This window comes from Budorcas taxicolor, chromosome 23, assembly GCF_023091745.1.
Source record: "Budorcas taxicolor isolate Tak-1 chromosome 23, Takin1.1, whole genome shotgun sequence".
NCBI classification, from domain to species: domain Eukaryota; kingdom Metazoa; phylum Chordata; class Mammalia; order Artiodactyla; family Bovidae; genus Budorcas; species Budorcas taxicolor.
In genome coordinates this window covers 41,461,121-41,476,007 of record NC_068932.1, presented here as the reverse complement: position 1 = coordinate 41,476,007, position 14,887 = coordinate 41,461,121, and the positions used below count along the sequence as shown (strand labels likewise).

The window sequence follows — 14,887 nt, the reverse complement described above, 5'->3', positions numbered from 1 at the left end:
AGTCCTTCCAGTGAACACCCAGGACACGCATTTGGGAGGTGAAGCCACTGACCAGGGAGCGCCTGTGGGTGCCACAGTTCTGAGCTTGGGGAGTGAGCTGGGACGGCAGGCAAGCCACCCATAGTCCTAAAAACGGGCCATGGGCCTCCAAGTTGGGGGTGAGCCTGGGTGACCACCAGGGGCAAGAGCATCTGAGGTCCAGAACTGTCTCGTCTTTTCTCCCAGGAGGACACCAAACTTGCCGGAAGGAGAGGGAGGGGAAGGGAAGGAGGGATGCAGGGCAGGTGGGCAGGCTGGCAGGACTCTCTCCCACCCTGCAGTCAGAGAATACAGCGCCGGGTATAGGATACCATCCCGACTGCTCAGGTTGGGCAGGGAGGCCATTTGGAAACACGTGAACGGTTTCCAACAGGGAATCCCTGCAGGCTCAGGGGCCTTGGAGAAATGCACGACGCAGAGGGCTGAGGTCCAGGGTCAAAATGGAATCACTGTGGATTTGGGAGGAATGGAGAAGCTATTACTGTGAGACCCACCCCCAGGCAGGAGGAAGCTTCAAGACCCCAGCTCAGGCAGGCCCAGGAATCCTCACTTTCAGGGCCACACGCCTCAGCTCCCTCACTTCCACTTATTCCTCTCCCAGTGAAAAACAGTTGAAATGAATCACCTACATTCTAGCTCATTTCCTATCTCCCGGTTCTAGACGTTTCCAGTAGGAGAGCTAACCTGGTGCCAAGTAGTGACTTTTCCTGGTGTGCATGACTCACTGGAAAAAGTGCCTCTTGGGCTATTAAAAGAGGTGGGGGGGGGGGGGAGTGTGGATTTAAGACATTTGAGTTCAAAGCAAATTATATAGAAGCTATGCAAGGACCTATCATTCCGGCAATGAATACTGCTTTCCCCCGATAACAACACAGGAGAAAATGGGCTCTTTAGTTGACGTGGTGCACAGATGTTCTAGGAAAGGATTAACTACTTCGGAACAAGGCCAGTGAAACTTGGCATAAGCAGGTCAACGTGCTGATGAATATGTGGAAGGCGTGTTTCTCTGCTAAATGCACTTGTGCAAAAGGAAAGGCACCTCCTAATTTCCTTGAACACACCTTGTCTTGCTTGGAAGCCCCCATCACTGCTGATATGGGGAACAGAAGGTAAGCCTGCCCATGAAGGAAAGACAGCCCATCTAGGGTAGATCATCCCGGCGCTGTCTTTGCCCCTAGGACCACCACGCTGAGCCACCAGCTTGGATGATATGAGAGTATTTGCAAGGTTTTAATACAGGCTAAAAAGACACAATGGGTTTCCCAGGTGGCTTAGTGGTAAAGAATCTGCCTGCCAAGGCAGGAGACGTGGGTTTGCTCCCTGATCCAGGAAGATCCCCTGGAGAAGGAAATGGAAGCCCACTGCAATATTCTTGCCTGGGAAATCCCATGGACAGAGGAGCCTGGTGGGCTACAGTCCACAGGGTCACAAAGAGCTGGACATGCCTGAGGGACTAAACAGCAACAAAGAGATGCAAAATAGGTTACTGTGCTCACCTTCACCCTCAGCCTGTTCCTGGGCCCCGTACTGCCCAAGCTGACACTGCTAATGGGCGGAACAGATAGAAAACACAGGCAGAGGAGGACACAGCAGGGGAAGAAGATGCGCTGCAAGGCAAGTGGCTAATAACAGCACTGAACCGGGCGGCAGCCTCAGGACTGTTCTGAACACCCAACCCGGGGATTCACTACTGAACCACCTGCAGCATGCGCAAGAGAGGAACCCTCTCATTCCAGGAATGGCAAGCGAAGCTTCTCGGCATTTGGCAAGTCTGGGTTCAAGCCAGGCTCTAATCCCTTATCACTTGTATGATCTCTGACAAGATAGTCATCTCCACCTCAGTTTCCTCAATCTGTAAAATGGGAATAATAAAACCAGCCCCAAGTATGATATAGATTAAATGAGATTACAAATAGAAAGTACTGATCAGAATTGCTGCATTTAGTAAGCATAATTAAATGGTGCCCATCCTTATCCTGTAATAGTTATTAATTTTTAAAATTAATTGGGGTATAATAAAATTATTGGAGTAAAGTAAAATTATCAGAGTATAGTAAAATTGTTAGAGTATAGTTGCTTTACAATGTTCTGTTAGTTTCTGCAGTACAGCAAAGGAAATCATTTATATGTATACCTATATCCCCTCTTTCTGTAATTGTCATTTTTCACTGAAATGTTGAGATATATAACTTATAGAATTTATAAGCTTAGAGAGTCTAAGGGACTAGATTAATGCTATGAAGTCCTTTTAAGTTCAAATGCTTTTTCATTGGACATTTGGAACGCTACTATCTAGTGAAACACAAACCAGGATGCTCTGGTCTGATTTAGGTATATTTTAAGTATGAAAAACTCAAGGCCAATACAGAATGGTGATTTTCCTGAGGAAAAAAAAAAAGTACTGTTTGTATCATGTTTTTTATTGGACATAGAACACGTGACTGTCACAGACATGACACAGACTGTCACAGTCGTGGCACAGACGCACATGACTGTCTCATAACCCCTATTATACACTTTTCAAAGTGATCTAGTGGTGCAAAGTTATCCCATGATCTTAGATCCCTTAAGAAAACTGCATTGTAAGCCCTCTGAATGATACTATGAAAAACAGTATCACTAACCCTTCCTCCATGGTATTATGAGCAAAGAAACAGTGTGTCCACAATTTGTCAATCAGCACTAAGTTACGTTACCTGCTAAAAAACATCAACACGGTTTCGTACATTGGAAACGTCTGAGTTTTGTTGTTCAGCTGCAAGTAGACCCACAAAAGGAGTGTTTTCAGAAGGTGAAACTCACTAAAAGTAAACAACCTGGCCAAAACAAAAGATTGAGAAGTCAGTTGAGGAGTAGCAAAAACCACGCTGTGCGTATGAAAGTGAAAAGTGGAGAGTGAGTTCAGGAAGGAGGCGACGCCACCCTGAGTCTGTGTGGACTCACAGAGAGATACCAAGGCTCGGGTCACTCAGCTGGTAACTGGCATGGCTGGGATTTGACCTTCAGCCAACCTGAGCCTTCACCCACCTGCTGTGCACTGTAAAATCATGACCATCTCATTGAATGAGCTCCTAGTAGGAGACGGTGTTCTCAAGGTGGTTCCATCTGTCCTCTTATTAAATTCCACCCAGTAACCCTGCAAAGTTGGGATATATTTCTTACTTTTATAGATGTGGCTTCCCTGGTGGCTCAGATGGAAAAGAATCTGCCTACAATGCAGGAGACCCAGGTTCAATCCCTGGGTCGAGAAGATCCCTGAAGAAAGGCATGACAACCCACCCCAGTATTCCTGCCTGGAGAATTCCATGGACAGAGGAGCCTGGTGGGCTACTGTCCATGGGGTTGCAAAGAGTCAGACACGACTGAATGACTAACACTTTCACTTTCATACTTTATAGATGTGGATATTATTGAGACCCTGTTTATTTAAAAATTTAATGTTTTGTTCATCATGTTAATTTTCACTGTGATATACTTTATCTCAATGGCTGAAGGATTTGGTGTCCCTTAAATTTTGCACCCAAGGTGAATGCCTCATTGGTCATATTCCAGTCCCAGACCCAACTGAGAAATAACTTGTCCAGAGTCACACAGTTCTGAGGTCAGACCTGGGCAGGGGTCAGTTCTGCCCCAAGTTGGCTGTGGAATCTCTTGCAGGCTGCTTTCCGGCCCTGCAGCTGCAACTCGCTCATCTGTAATGTAGCGATTACAGCCATTGCTAAGAGGATACAGTAAGTCCCCTACATACACAAAGCTCTTTCGGAGAGCGAGCTCGGAAGTCCAATTTGTCCCTAAGTCCAACAAACTTTCAATCCCTGGGTCAGGAAGATCCCCTGGAGAAGGGAATGGCAACCCACTCCAGTATTCTCGCCAAGAAAATTCCATGGGCAGAGGAGCCTAGCAGGCGGGCTACAGTCTATGGGGTTGGAACGAGTCGGACACGACTGAGCAACTAACACTTTCACACTTTCCTACAAACTTAGCCTAGGTACCCAACTAACACAATTAGCGATTTACCACTGCTTTTATGCTTGTTTCCAGACATTCTAGACTTGAAGCAAAGATCCTGTACCATATACAGTATTGTACAGTAAAATACACAAAAACACAATTGCTTATAGAGGGTGCACACATGTGAGGTATGCCAGGCACGTGAACTAACTCACATGACTGGATATGAATGAATGCACACTCACAGCTTTGAAAGCTCGAAGCTTGAAGTATGTTGGAGACTGACTGTACTATGGAGACTGTGTGAGGCGAGTTTGTATGAGTTTCCCGTCACTGCTGTAATAAACTGCCACAAACCAAGGGGCTTAAAACAACACAAATTTGTTGCTGTTCAGTCACTAATTCACTTCTGACTCTGCGACCTCAGGGACGGCAGCATGCTAGCCTCCCCTGTCCTTCAGTATCTCCTGGAGTTTGCCCAAATTCGTGTCCATTGAGTCGGTCATGCTATCTAACCATCTCATCCTCTGCTGCCCCCTTCTCCTTTCGCCTTCAGTCTTTCGTTGCAGAATCCCTAAGTACAAAATGAACCTCACTGGGTTAAGATAAGTGTGTGGGCGTGGGCGTGCTCCTTCCTGAGGTTCTAGGGGAGAATCATTTCTTTGCCTTTTCCAGCTCCTAGAGGCCACTGGCATGCCTTGGCTTGTGGCCCCCTCCTGTATCTTCCAGCCAGCAACACAGCATCTTCAAATCTCCCTCTGATTCTGACTCTTCCTCTTCCCTCTCCCACACTGAAGAATCCGGTGATTCCATTAGGGGCACCCGGGAAATCCAGGGTAACCTCCCCAACTCAGGGTCATCCTGGGGCCACTTTAGTCTCATCTGCAAACTTGACTCCCCTTTGCTGTGCAACCCAACATTTTCACAGGTTCCAGGGGTTGGGATGTTGACATCTTTGGGGTACCATTACTGATCTGACTGGGCTTCCCTGCTGGCTCTGGGCTTCCCTGCTGGCTCAGATGGTAGAGAATTTGCCTGCAAGGCAGAAGACTAGGGTTTGATCCCTGGGTCAGGAAGACCATCTGAAGAAGGGAATGGCAACCCACTCTAGTAGTCTTGCCTGGAAAATCCCATGGACAGAGGAGCCTGACGGGCTACAGTCCACAGGGCTGCAGAGTCAGACACAACTGAGCGACTAACACAAACACGCACAGAGACACACTGAGCTGACCACACACACAGCTTGCCTAGCACAGTTCCTGGACACAGTAACGGGCTCAGAGGACAGCAGCTCCAACTCCTAGGTAGTGGGGCTGGATCCTGGCTCCAGAGCCCACAGTGCCTGCAGCGGCGCAAGGCATCTCAATAAGAAACAAGGGGGACTTCCCTGGCGGTCCAGTGGGTAAGACTCTGCCCTTCCAGTACAGGGGGTGTGGGTTTGATCCCTGGTTGGGGAACTAAGATCCCACATGCCGTGCAGCACCACAAAAAAAAAAAAAAAAGAGAGAGAGACAGAGAGAATAAATCAAGAAATAAGGGATGAGGAGAAGAGGATGCTGCTGTCCATGAAGTCAGCTCTGTAAAGGATGCTTCCCAAACAGCTCCTCTCACAGCCTCTGATGACTTAGTTCTCCAAGGAGTCATTGCAACGTTTCTTAAACCCATTGATATTTTCTATCTCTGACCCTGGAGGTGTACCCTGGCTTCAAATGTATCACAGCCTCTTCACCCACCACGTCAGCGGTCGTGATGGGTGGAAGCCAAGCTCAATTGGGACTCCAAGGACGGCAGGAATGTGACCTTCCCACCTCTCCCACTATTTCTGGATGCGGTAGAACAGTCTCTTTCCTATTCTTTGTTTTTAGGGACCTACAGATGCACCGGTTTTGACTGTGGCCAGACAGGACTGAATTTGACACTGTCTGGGCAATAATGGAGAGGCAGGAGGGGACAGCTCACAGAGCCTCCTGGAACGAGGTTCCCAAAAAGAACTCTGCCAGGACTCCAACCGCTGCTGGGCTGGGGGGCTCCGTGGCTTCTGTTGCAGAACCCACACTTGAGGGCCCCACACACAGAAGCTTCTTTGAGATCTTACTAAAGAGGGGAGTAATCAAGAGCTCCACGGATAAGGACCCTGGTTACAATTTTATGATGAAAGATAATTGTCGAAATAAAGTCCTCAGTTTTTAGGCCAAGTATCAGCTGCTGTTTAGTCACTGAGTTGTACCCAACTCTTTAGCGACCCTAAGCACTGTAACCCACCAGGTTCCTCTGTCCATGGGATTTCCCAGGCAAGAATACTGAGGTGGGTTGCCATTTCCTCCTCCAGGGGATCTTCCTGACCCAGGGATCAGACCTGTGTCTCCTGAACAGGCAGGCAGTCTTTACCACTGAGCCACCTGGGAAACCCAAGTATCCAAGCATTAATCCTAAAATATTAGTTCCTACAGGAAATAATCACACTGAGGACATTCAAACATTTTTTCATTTACCTAAGAGTTCTAATGATCTGAATAAAGATGGAACTCACAGAGACCCTAAACTTCCCTCCAGCACAGGCAAACATCTGGACTGCTCTACATGTGTTTACAGGGGCTCACAAGCAGCCACTGGGATGTAATGGGTGTAAAAATGGCTTTAACAAGACACTGTCCTCTATTTGGTGTGTGTGAGAAAACTACATATAAACCATAAATGTCTCCTTTTGAATATAGGCTATAGAGAAAGCCGTGTCCAAGTGAACAAGAAAATATGAACGAGGTTACCCACTGCAGCACTGATTGTCCTAGCGAAACAGGAAGCCACACCAAACAAAAAGACATTAGAAAGGGAATGAAAAAAATTGCTTTCTGTTCATCCGCTGAAGCCCTGTACAACAACTACAATTAAAAATGCTGATTAAGCACATAAATATCAACATGGAGAGAATAAGTCACATGATGTTCGTGAATAGTAGCAGAATGTCACAATCACTACGAGAAATTTAAACCTTTGCAAAACCATATTGTGCATAATTTTCGCATGTACATATATGTAAGCAAGCATGCAATCTCACGGGTTGGCGGCACACAAATCCACAACAGTGGCTCGGCTGACTTTAGGAGGGGGAGGAAGACAAGAGGAAAGATGAAGAATAAGGCTGTGAGGTGGAGGGAGGGCTGGGGAAGGCGACTTCTGCTTTGTTGGATGTTTTATTTCTTAATTTATGACAAAACTTCACCATGTGTTCATTTGAGGAGATGGATCCAACTGTATTTTGTATTATCCGCCTACCTCTGTAACTTTTTTTATAACAAAAAATATGCCCATATGACCACCCATGTGTCTGGCCATCAGTAAGGAATAAGAAGGTTTGGAGCAGAGCACATCAGTGGACTGATAATAACCAAGGGTGTTGAGGCCACTCAGACCTGGGTTCAAATTTCAACTCTCATTTTGCATGAGGGGAGCAATCCTTTCCTGTGATCTCCATTCTGCAGGGGAAAACCACAAGGAACACCCTCCAAAGGGGTTGCTGCAGGATTGAGACCTGATTGCCCACTCAGAGTATTCCATACTCCCCAGTGCTTCATAACTGGTAGGTGGTGGTGTTACTAGCCAGAGAAGCATTTTTGTTCAGTCGCTCAGTTGTGTCCAATTTCTTGCGACCCTATGAACTGCAGCACACCAGGCTGCCCTGTCCTTCACTGTCTCCCGGAGCTTGCTCAGACTCATGTCCATTGAGTCGATGATGCCATCCAACCATCTCATCCTCTGTTCTCCCCTTTTCCTCCTGCCCTCAGCCTTTCCCAGCATCAGGGTCTTTTCTAATGAGTCAGGTTTTTGCATCAGGTGGCCAAAATATTGGAGCTTCAGCTTCAGCATCAGTCCTTCCAATGAATAGCTTTGGGAAATACTACATTTGAGAGGGAAGCCCATTGGTGCTGCAGATGTCGTGGAGGACGCGGTGGCTATTCCCATGAAATTCCTGAGCCCTTGAGATTCCTTGTATCATAGACAGGGAGTCAGGGAGGAAGAACATGTTCCCCCTGGTTGCAGGGCAGCCTTTCGTGCAGCTAGAACTAGATAGATAACCCTCTGAATTCTCCACCCTCCTAAGTCGACATGGAGACTGGCTTCCAGAAAAACAGAACGTGGAATGAAGCTTCCATAATATTACAGTGAATGAAACAGGGTCACTGAGTGATGACCTCTAAGAAGAAAACTAACTGAAAACCAGAGGCCCAGGGGGTCAGGAAAACTGTGTGTATTTTACTGAAGGCCATTTACAAGATGGAAAGAAAACCCAAAGGAAGATGAGGTCAAAGGGACTTTGGAGAAGGTGAATAGCCTCGAAGTTGAAACATCTGCTGAGATGGACATTGTTTCCAACCCAAACACCATGACCACAACCCGGGGATGGGTCACAGTCTACGCTAAGTGGGGCCAAGAGACTCTCCATCCCTGACCCCGGGCTGGCCTTTCCACAGCTCCTCTGGGCCACGTGACTTCCCAGGACAGTCCAGATCTCGCTGAGCTCCGGTTTTTGGGAAGCCTGGCTTCTGCTACACACGAGGAGACGGTGCAGCCATGAGGCTGGGAGCCTGAACCTTGGAGCCTGGAGCCCCGAGCTCCAGCCCTGCCTTTTATTACCCCTCCTATCTTAGGGACAATGGTCATACCTACCGCATAGGGTTGTGAGGATTAAAAGGGCCAGTGCACACAGCGCAGCACACACCCAGAAGCGCTCGGTGAAAGTTAACTCGCCCAAAGGTCTCTTCTTAATCAGGCGTGGTCTGTGGTGCCAAGCCCACCAGACACTCAGATGAGAAGCACGAGCCAGGTAAATTTCTAACCATGTCCCCGGGCACTGGGTGTGGCCTGGGCCCCTCGTTCTGGCCCTCTGTTCCCCACCTCCCTCCTCCAGCTTTAAGGCAGGACATCAGCTTTGAGGACAGCAACCAGGTGGGGAGAGTTCACCTGGGAAGGTAAGAAGTGAGCACGAGGTCTGCGAGCTGAGAGTGTGGTCCTTCCAGGGCACAAGAGCTAATGATATGCCCGAGGTCAGGCAGGCTCCCCCCAACCCCCGCCTCTGCCCAGAGAGCCTGGCACCATCAGTGCTGACGGCCACCTCCTGGGGAGGGGCCAGAGGAGCCGGACCCAGTTTCCACATCAGTCATGTCTCCCCAAACCTGTGAGTCTAGACACTTGACACGTAATGTTCTTGACCTCTTTTCCTGCCCAGCCAGCGTTTTCTAGGGCCTATGCCATTGCTACCATGCTGGCTGTGGTCATTTTTTTCCCCTTTCTTGGTTAAATGCTACCAAGTGGGGGAAGGACAGCTCAGACTTTCCAAGGGAGGGACAGTGTTACGAAAAGTCTAAGGGCTGCCCTGTTTATCTTTTCTTCAAGGGTTGCACAACCTTTGCTCCATGGAGGGTGGAGAGCACATGCTTCTGGACAGACCATGGACAGCAGGGAAAAATGATTGTGGGAGCCCACCTGGGGCCTGGGGATGCCATTAGGACCCGAGTTCTCGAGGTCACGTTATTTAATATGTGGTCCTAATCAGATCCTGCACTGGAGGAAGAAGGATGCTATGAAGGTTAGTGTTGAGTAAAAGATCTTAAGGTATTACATCAGTGTCAAATTTCCTCAAGTTGTTAACTGCCTTGTGATTATATTAGAAAAATTCTCTTTATTATGAAACATTGAAGTATTCAGAGTTAAGCGAACATGATGTATGCAACTTGTCCTCAAAGGATTAAAAAACGCGTGCTAAGAGGCACACACAGATGCAAAAGATAGAGCAAACAGAGCAGAGACTGAACCAAACAGGGTACAGGGTACTGAGAGGGCCTTCGCACTATTCTTGTTATCTAATTTGTTTGAAACTATTTTCAAGTAAAATATACTTTTAAATACTAATAAAAACTAAAGTGCCTTTGGCTTAGGAACTTTACTTCTAGGAATTCAATGTGGGAAAATAATCTGAGATGAAAATAAATCTATATCGAAGAATGTCACCAAGGTGCTATTTATATCAGTGAAACATTGGAAATAACCTAAAAGGCCAAGCATTGGCTGGAGTCTAAGGCAAGCCTGGTGGTGGTCACGTGGATAAGACAGGAGCCAAACTGGCAGAGCTGAAGACCTTTGGGTTAGCGATTTGATTGGAAGGGGGGTTAAGAGCAGGCACGAGCCTGGGTTAGCCGGCCCTGCGCTGATTCAGGTGGGAGATGCGGAGGTTTGGCCTCTGGCTGGTGCCCACGTGGAGGCCCACAGAGATGGGGTGCTCTTGGGGGAGGATGAAGTGGTGTCCAGAAGGACTCCCAAGGGCATGACAGTTGGTTGAGGAACCTGGGGTAAGGGGCGCCATATAGGACAAGAGCACCAAGCATCAGCGCTTACCCTTAACTGTCAGAGAGGCTGTACAGGCAGTGGAATGCCTGGGTCTAGAGCCGCTAAGGGGAGGGGCCAGGGATGGAGACAGAAACTGATTTAGGGCTGAGAGCTTTTGTTCTTTCCCCCTTTGCCCAAGTTTCTAAATTTTCCATGATGCATGTGTCTTAATATTGACAGAACTTTAAAAATTATTTACTCAATCACGTAATTCATTACCAGGTGGGTGAGACAGACAGAATCTGCCTGCAATGCAGGAGACCCAGGTTCCATCCCTGGGTCGGGAAGATCCCCTGGAGAAGGGAATGGCTACTCACTCCAGTATTCATGCTTGGAAAATCCCACGGACAGAGGAGCCTGGCGGGCTGCAGTCAGTGGGGTCGCAAAGAGCTGGACATGACTGAGCGACCAACACTTTCACAGCAAAACAGCAGGCACCCCAAGGATCCTTACTCTGCTGAACAACATCCTTCCCCCTGCCCGAGCACAGGACCCACGTTTTGGCCCCTCCAGAGGCCAGGCTGTCCAGGAGGCTGGGACATTTGGGATGGAGGGGGCACTGCACACTGCACATGTCCAGCAGGGGTGTGAGTTCGGCACTTCCCCACCCCATCCATCTACCCTACCCATCCCCCCTCCCATCCCCACCTCCTACCCCAGAGGCTCCTTCCTGAGAGCCAGCTCTGACCTGGGGGACTTCAGCACTTTGTGGAGCAGCTCCTTTGGGATTTTCCGGAGGTGGATCTGTGTCCCCACCAGAGGGACCAAGTTCATCTCCATCCATTGCTCACAGGCGGTGGTGAGGGGCTCTTCGTTGTACTGAGAAGATAGGAAACACCCATTGAAAAAGGAGTCTCTGGCACTTACCCTGGTGGTGCAATGGTTGCAAGCCTACATTTCCACTGCAGAGGGTGTGGGTTTGATCCTTGGCCGGGGAACTAAGATTCCACCTGCCGAGGGTGCAGGCAAAAACATAATAATTTTAAGGTAGAAAGGAATCCCTGATATCTCAGCGCCCTCTGCTGGACTATGATGATCCAACAAGCGTGCTCTTAGAAAGGCCGTGCTGCAGCCCTGCTCAAACCTCTTCAAAACACAGGCACTAACATTTCCTGAGTGTTTGCGATGCTCAAGGCGCTGTACTAGGTTGATTCAAATCCATCCTGCTACTCTATGAGGTTGGTTCATCATTATTCCTATTTCACCAGTGGAAAATCTGAGGCTCCAACATTCCTGCTCTTGCCTGAGGTCATACAACTAGTTAAGTGGTCTGACCTAGTTAAGTGGGCTTGCATGCTGAAATGCAACTAGCTACCTGGGCTTGTATGCCGAAATCTCTGGACTGATGTCTGTGACTGATCACGGAAGCTCTACCGGCCTTGGGTCTCACTTTTCTCCTCTGATAATGAGAGCTAGAATACATCATTTATTGCCAACCCTGATGTACTGACTGGGCCCAAGTGGGATGCATTTCCCTCAGTTCCACCAAGAACGTCCTGGAACACTGTCTGCTGTTTTGATGAGAAAGGCTATCCCTTTTCCTGCCCTCTTCCCCAATTAAAGCTTTTCTATTTGGGGGGGGGGAGGGGATGTTAAAATATTCTTTTAAAGACAAAATGATTTTTTTCTAATTGTTCACTTGGCAAGAGGTGGGCACTGTTAGGTTGGTGCCATCAGACAGATTTTTTGGCTCTGAAATCCCAGAGTCTGGTGCTCTTGAGGGTCCCCAAGATGCTGTGTGCCCGCCAGGTTGTTCTCACCTTGCAGCCAGCCAGGTAGAAGTTTTTGATGGTGCTCGGTGTGAGTCCGCTCATCATGACGGTCACACACCTGCAGAGAGAGAACACTGTCCCTGGAAGGCCCGGGCTGCTTTCAGGAAAGTGAGAAGCCCCAGAGCCTTTACTCAACCCCATGCCGGCAGCGGAGTCCTTTCATGCAAGGGAAAGCACCTTATTTTAAGATTGTGGACATAGGGCTGGAGGGCAAGACCAGCAAGGCTTGTTGCAAACAGCTCTGGGCTAAGGGAGGTGAGCTCTGAGATCAAATCTTTCTGAAGAAAACAGAGTAGCTTTGGCACCAAGGAGAAGTATTACTGTTTAGAGATTAAGCCCCTAAAAGCGCCTTGCTGTTGTTGTTTGGCCGCTAAGTCGCGTCTGACTCTTTGCATCCCCATAGACCGTAGCCCACCAGCTCCTCTGTCCATGGGATTTCCCACGTAAGAATACTGGAGTGGGTTGCCATTTCCTTCTCCAGGGGATCTTCCCAACCAAGGGATCAAACCCTCGGCTCCTGCGTTGACAGGAGGATTTTTTACCGCTGAGCCAAAGGGAAGCTGAAAAGCGCCTTGCTAGGTTTTAATTTTAGTCAGGATGACATTTGGTTGTCTTCCTGATGAAGGTAAGTTTTTCCTGTACAGACTGAGCTTCTTAGAGGGGCCTCCAGTCCTATTTCCTTTCTGTATGAGAGTAGATTGAAAAAGCAACTTTCTGATGAAAATCTCCATCCTTTTCACCCCTAGGCCTCATTTACTTCTTGTTGTTCAGTCAATCGCTCAGTCATGTCCAACTCCTTTCAACCCCATGGACTGCAGCATGCCAGGCTTCCCTGTCCTTCAGTATCTCCCTGGAGTCTGCTCAAACTCATGTCCCTTGAGCCAACGACACTATACAACCATCTCATCCTCTGTGGTCCCCTTCTCCTCCCACCCTCAATCACTCCCAGCATTGGGGTTTTTCCTATGAATCGACTCTTCGCATCAGGTGGCCAAGTATTGGAGCTTGGTTCATTTATTTATCAAGGATCTGAACACTTACTGTGTGCCAGGCACCCTTCGAGGCACTTGGGTTATGAAGAACAAAGCCAGTGGGCCCAGCACATGTTGAGTAAACATACAGACAGGTGACCATATTATGACAGCTGTATCCCAAAGCTGATAACACAGAGAGGCTCTGGTCACTCTCCCCTCACAAGCCTCAGGCTCTCCTCTGCTGGCAAAACCAGGTAGAACCTGCTCCTATGGCCTCCGAGGTCTGCATGACCTGCAGTCACCCTATCAGCCCCACCCACCTTTCCCATCATCTTTTGACGTCCCTCCCTGACTCCAGCCACATTGATTCTCAGTGACCAAACAGCTCCAGTTTCTTTGCTCTCATCGGCCGAAGCCCCTTCTCTTACATCCTTGACAGCTGGACTCCTACCAGGCTCAGCTCAAGTACCACCTCCTCTTGGAATTCTCCCTGATTGCTTCTCCCCACGTGTTCCCTTTGCTTTGATTGTCATGCCCTCGTTCAGCCTGAGGCTTCTGCCCCCTTGAAGCTAGAGACTTCCCGGCAGCAGCCCTCCCAGCATACATGCATCCCAGGAGTCTCGTCTGCGGCAGCCTCTGCAGCAGGTTCTGGAAGTACCTGCCATGTACAAGGCTCCTCCGCTCCTGGGGCTCCTGGGCTCGCCATGAGCCGAGCTCACAGATCAGAGAGGGGAAACCAGGTGTGAGGAGGGCCGTGCGGAGGGTTCAGGCCCCACCCCTCACCACGCGCGGTGTTTTTCAGGTGCTGGCTTTGCCAGCGGAGATGCGCGGACGGAATCAGCTGGGTCTGAAGCTGGGATGCAGAAATCAGTGCTCCTCACACCTTCCCCCATGGTCCCCCTCCTCACCGTGAGCCTCCCTGGCTGGGCGGGTCTGGAATGGCCAGATTTCCCAGACCCGAGGACAGGGAAAGGGTACCCAGGCCAGCTGCCTCCGGACTCAGAGAAGCTGGGGATTTCCACTTCCGGAAGGTCTAGCGGCACCAGGCAGTAACTTACAGATGGGAGTTCAGCTTTGCACGGAGGCAAGGAAATGTCCTTCCAGCCCTGTGAGCCTGGAGGGACACAAGTGACCCTTCAGGAGGGTGTGTGTGTGTGTGTTTGTGTGTGTGTGTGTGCAGGCAACAACCAGTAACTATGATCCCAGCTGTGTCAAAGCAGACACTGATGCAACTGATGTGTGCGTCTAAGGAGCAGCGCCCTATATAATCCACACACACACACTTCATCCCCTGAAGATGGGCGGCCTCGGGTGTGGGTGATTCAGCAGCGACCATCCAGTGGTTTCGCGCTGGCAGGGATCTCAGCCAAGATGGCCTCTGAGAGCCCATCCAGCGTACCTGGGTTGGCAATGCTATCAGAGTGACCTGGGGGACTTCTGCTCACGCACACACACACACACACACACACACACACACACACACACACTCATGTGTGCATGCACACCGAGGCTTGCACTGCCACATCCCTGCCAGCTGCACCATCAGCCTCTCGAAGGCAGGCAACACCCACCCCGGCTGGGTGTCAGGCCCACCTGGCTCTGAGCTAGGATTCCAGCCCCACCACAGTTATCTGCAGCATCTCGGGGAGGGCCCATGAGCTCCAGGCAGGCCCAGGTTTGTCCATCAGCGGAATGATAGTCTTGGCTCAGAATCCGGAGCCCTCCCTCCACAAGGCATGTGGAGGAGGAAAGAAAGGATGAACCTGCCAT

General features: G+C 49.4%; 1 protein-coding gene across 1 annotated transcript in view; it reads right to left on the bottom strand.

Moving 5' to 3' along the window:
- The window catches only part of BTBD16 (BTB domain containing 16), a 49,401-nt gene that overhangs the window by 17,394 nt on the left and 17,120 nt on the right, over positions 1–14,887 (bottom strand). Inside the window, exons 7-9 of the mRNA XM_052661046.1 lie at positions 12,132–12,201; positions 11,060–11,190; positions 2,736–2,855 (exon numbers count right to left, since the gene is read on the bottom strand). Of these exons, the coding sequence (XP_052517006.1) occupies positions 2,736–2,855; positions 11,060–11,190; positions 12,132–12,201 (321 nt within the window). The remainder of the gene's footprint in view (positions 1–2,735; positions 2,856–11,059; positions 11,191–12,131; positions 12,202–14,887) is intronic.